The following is a 5,241-nucleotide window of genomic DNA, read 5'->3' on the forward strand; positions in this document are numbered from 1 at the left end:
ATCTTACCAGGCATCCAGTATCAAATCAGAAAAATATAATTATATGCTGTACATCGATTGAATCGATCTGTGATAGAATCTATATGATCTGCTGCCGTAAAGGCTGTAGAGCTTGGGGTGGGGATTTGGCGGGTTTCTTACTTTATATAGTGCACGGGTTAGTAAAACATGCATATAAATTAGTATAACGAAATTCATTGGTCCATGGTAGTTCACTGGTCAGTCATACGTAAAGGAAATGCTAAAAATAGAAATTCACCTGTACAAAACAAAACACTCGCACATGGCTCTCACATACCTGCAAAACCGGTTGTATTCGATTGGCTATGCGCGCCAATCAGAATACGTAATTATATTGCACAAAGCATTAAAGTAAATATTCAATAATAATTATAATTTAATAACAACTGTGACACTTTGTTACGCTTCAAGTTTATGAGAGTAAAAAATATTAATTTCAAAACGCGCTGTGTGATTGAATTTCTTTTTGGATTTTAAAATCGACGTACAAATTATTTTTTTTTTATTTTAGGGAAGGTATTTTTTCAGTATGTTTATATGACTTTGTATTCGTTTTCCCCTGATTATTCGGTGTAAGGTCATGGGTCATTTATTAGAATTGTTTCATCCTCATCCTGGCGTGCTCTATCTTGATAGATCACGGTTGTTAGATCAAAGTTAGCCGTGATGTATCAAAAATAAAAACACAGCGATTTTCAAAGGAAAAACACCGCAACAATGATACAAATTGTACAAAAATTATAAATATATATTTAAGATGCTCATCATCATAACAATTTGTCTTTTGTTGTCAAACTTGATAAATTACATAGATACATATCTATAATTTAATTTTATGGTACTTTATAAATGTAAATAATGGAAAAAAGATTTCATCTATCACTGTCCTCTCGATCACTGATGTCAGGATATTTCAAACAGCTGTATACTTAATACAAATTTACTATTACATGCAGTTTTGTAGCATGTTCAATACGTCATTTCTCTGATCCGTTACGACTCTACTTTTAGTCTACGCTGATCATGTGACTCTGTAAAAAGTTAGGCACATTTTGACGCGGGGTTTTACGAAAAGTAAACAAATCATGGTGGGTCGAAAAAATACTCCCGAATCAAAGGGCAAGTATTGGTGTGTTGTACCAGGGTGCAATTCTGATTCAAGAAAGAAAAATAAACTAGATAAATATCCTTGGATGCAGGATGTCTCCTTTGAACCCTTCCCAACGAAACGCAAAGAGCCAAAACTTCGAGGGAAATGGATCACCATGATACGGCGCCCCAAAGAATATGAACCTTTAGCTCATCACAGAGTTTGCACAAAACATTTTGTAGGAAATTGTCGCTCAGAAAATCATACCATCCCAGAACTTTTCCCATGGAATAATTACAAATCAGTATCTACAACAAAGCCCCTGTCTATTGAGAAGCGAGAACGAGCAATGGAGCAAAGTGCAACAGCACCTGCATTCCAAGACAAGGAAAACTCAGGTATGACAAATGTAAATATATGAGCGAACCCTACATAAAGACAACAGCTAAAAGTATACAAATTACTTATCATTAATGTATGCATTTTTGAGCTAAGATCACCTTTATCAGCTGTTCATATCAGACATAGGTCCAGTCTTAGCACAATTATTATTCACCTGATATCCATCTTAATTTGATATGATTACATGTATATAACTAACATCTGAGGCCAAAATAAAAAATACCTTTGTTTCCCCTAACGCGACCGACCCAACTGAAACGCTCCGACTGAAATGATTTTTTAAAATAACATGATTCAAATTTTTTTTATTGTCAACCAAGTTTCATAGAATACAATTTCATCAAAATCAGTATTTATCAGAATGGTGGACATTGTTCTACTGTGATTTTCAAGCATTTGATGGAAACAAAATAGCGCCCAGATGTGATAACGTAGAAGTAGTTCTTTACAAAACAACGGCGATGTCTCAATCTTATGCCTTTAGCTAGCTATAATTCTTCACTCTTGAAACAATTTGATAAAAAAAATTGCCATGCCTAATTAAGAGGTGTCTTGGCGTCTCTATGTGAGTGAATAAATTTTCAAAAGATGGGGACGATAAACAACGAACAAACCAATCTGTCTGTTGAATTTCAGGTACATGGAAAGGCCAACCTCATGAGCAAATGAGGGACCCACCTAGTGAACACATCATTCAATTTTACTGCATTTTATTTAATTTGAGTTTTGATCTAATAACCAATTCATTTATGTTCCTATGCTTACTAAATGCCATTATGGAATCATAGGAGTTTTTGTAAATATGTCATCATATTCATAGATATAACTCAGTTGTACTTTTTCATGCCTTTATTTACGGGTTAAACCAAGATTGTTTTATATAGCATTTTTATCATTTGTAGATTAGCTTTGGTTCATTTTAATTTTGTTTTATTACCATTTCCAAATAGTTTTGAAATCATAATTCAGCTTCCTCAGACGTCCAGTGTCATTTTCTTTAATTAGGCCCTTGAAGATTGGTTGTTTCTTTGCTTTTATTCCTTTTGTTGGGACAACATTTGAATATTTCCCCATTGCTCCAAATTTAGACGTACTACGCATCATTAATCAGTGGGATCTCTTTTGAGACAGCATCTTCTGCGACACTGGCCAAAAGTTTTTATTGTCCCTTTTGAAGGATCGTTTTCAACGTTCTGCGACTTAAAATTATCCACTTACGTCTCAACTCCAAAGCAATATGCTCTAGAACCACTGCAAATCTAATGGCCCTCAAAAAAGTACAATGACTGTCAATAAGCACTGGAGGGTGATTAAAGTTTTGAAAAAATATACTCGGATGTCCAGTCTTTACGTATTTGAGAATCTTGTCTTTTTTATTCGATTTATATAAATGTACTCTGGCGTGAGATATCTCAAAAGTTCATCTAATTGAAATTACAGTTGTGAATAAATTAATCATGAAGTTTCTTTTCAAACGGCATATGTATGATACTCAGCATTTTGTTCACAAATCACTTTCTTTTGTACTTTTCTTATTTATAAATATGTAATCTTCCATTAAATTTTAGAATATATATTCAAAGCTGCTGTCAGAAAATAAAATTGTTTACCTACCGACCGACCCAACTTGAAAATTTAGGGTCGGGTTAGGGGAAACAAAGATATTTTTAATTCCGGCCTGAGGTTACCATCTTTTCCAAATACACATTACCTGGTAAGAACATCATATGCAGGGTTGTCCCCAAGGATTTGAAATAGTGGGTTGCATTTAAGAAATAGAAGGAAAACTTGGGGTTACTCCTCTTATAGTAAATTGAGGGACAATCCCAAAATAACCAGGGCATCATATGCCACTAGGTGGACTAGTACTATTAATTTGCCACTAATTTGACTAAAGGGGAGAATCCCCTGGCTCTCAGGTCTTAGGGACAGCCCTGTAATATGAAATGAATTTATTGTAAATAGAGCTGTCCTCATAATAATCACCCATGCAGTGTACATTCAATGAAGTTCTTTTGGACTAGTAATAAAAAACTATCTTTTACAGACCCAGCACATATGCTGCAAGTATCATCCTCATCTCAGCAGCACGTACCAGTAGACATAAGTGTGGGCTTGCCATTTGCTGTGTATGAAACAGTTGTAGAGTCTTGCAAACTTTCAGAGTCAGGTACAAATTCTCATTTGTTTCAATTCATTACCCTGATACTGCACTGGGGATAAAACGGTACTCAGAATTTTTATTTATATCGATACATGTATAATTATACAAAATGTGCAGATGTTAATTGACAGAAAATTGTTTGCATTAATTATTTATGTATATATTTACTTAGCACCATCCACAACTACTGAAACAGATCACAGCTACAGCAGACCACTTGTAGACAGGTTTCTAACAACCAGTGATGATGTTGAAGATAAAGGTACACAGACAGACCTCACTTCTGAAGACATGAACAACACTCTGAGAGAAAATGAACAATTAAAGGCAAAACTCAGTGATAAAGATGCAATTCTCAGAAACCTGTTCATTGAAAAAGTAACCAAAAATGACAAATCTATCCAACAATATACTGGGTTACCAAATTTAGAAACTTTTAATAAAATTAGTGACTTAACATTAAAGTATGAACCAAATTTGAAATACTGGACCGGTGAACATAGCGAAATCGAAAAAAGCTATCAAAATAGAGGGAATAAGCCCGGTCCATCTAGAAAGCTATCAAGGTACCAGGAATTTATCCTTACACTTGTGCGATTTCGCCTTGCATTGCCAGTGGTAGTTATGTCTGATTTATTTGGGGTGTCTTGTTCCAGAATCTCTTCTATATTCTCAACCTGGATTTTTTATATGTATTTCATGTTTAAAGATTTCATTTTCTGGCCATCCCGAGAACTAGTGAAGAAGTTCATGCCAAAATCTTTTTACAAATTTCCAAGGACCAGAGCTATCATAGACTGTTCAGAGATTTTCATTCAGAGACCCAGGGACCCCTCTGTAAATGCTAGGACATATAGTACATATAAATCTCACAACACCTTTAAATTTCTGGTGAGCATTACACCAACAGGTGCTTTTAACTTTGTGTCTCAAATATGGGGAGGGAACACTTCTGACAGGTACATTACCATGAATTCTGGTTTCTTAGATTATGTGTCACCAGGAGACGAGATAATGGCTGACCGGGGTTTCACCATTCGAGATATACTTACAGAGAGACATGCTTATCTGAATATACCACCATTTACTCGTAAGTGTACTTGGGGCAAAGGGAAGTACCTTACATCTACTCAAATTAAAAAAACCCGTCAAATTGCAAATTTGAGAATCCATGTTGAGAGAGCCATTCAAAGGTTGAAATCATTTAAACTAATTTCTCAGATTCTACCCTGGAGTATGAAATCTTTAGTCAATCCGATGATCATTTTAGGTGCATTCTTTTGTAACTTAAAGAAACCTCTTGTAACCAAGTGACACTGTATGCAGTTTGAATCAAATAAATCCCATGATCTCATTTTAAACAATATTTAATTTTGTCATCAATCTTGAAAAAAAAACGACAAACATCTGCATTTACTTTAGTGCTACTAACTTGCACTGTCTATGTTCAATTGTAAATCATGAGTTATACACTTGTACTACATTTACCATCTGTAAAGCATGGTCAGATATTTGACATAAATCTGTAGAAATTACCATTTGTGAAACCTAGTCAGATAATTGA

At 34.6% G+C, this 5,241-nt stretch overlaps 1 protein-coding gene across 1 annotated transcript; it reads left to right on the forward strand.

Moving 5' to 3' along the window:
* Nucleotides 1–1,106: 1,106 nt before the first annotated feature.
* Nucleotides 1,107–4,991, forward strand: LOC134271822 (uncharacterized). The gene is made up of 4 exons (XM_062754038.1): nt 1,107–1,509; nt 3,561–3,683; nt 3,850–4,767; nt 4,948–4,991. The coding sequence occupies exons 1-4, from the start codon at nt 1,107–1,109 to the stop codon at nt 4,989–4,991; spliced, it is 1,488 nt and encodes a 495-aa protein (XP_062610022.1).
* The last annotated feature ends 250 nt before the right edge of the window (nt 4,992–5,241 follow it).

This window comes from Saccostrea cucullata, unplaced genomic scaffold (genome assembly GCF_032062105.1).
Source record: "Saccostrea cucullata isolate Sc308-1 unplaced genomic scaffold, CSIRO_AGI_Scuc_v1 ctg8322, whole genome shotgun sequence".
Taxonomy (NCBI): Eukaryota; Metazoa; Mollusca; class Bivalvia; order Ostreida; family Ostreidae; genus Saccostrea; species Saccostrea cuccullata.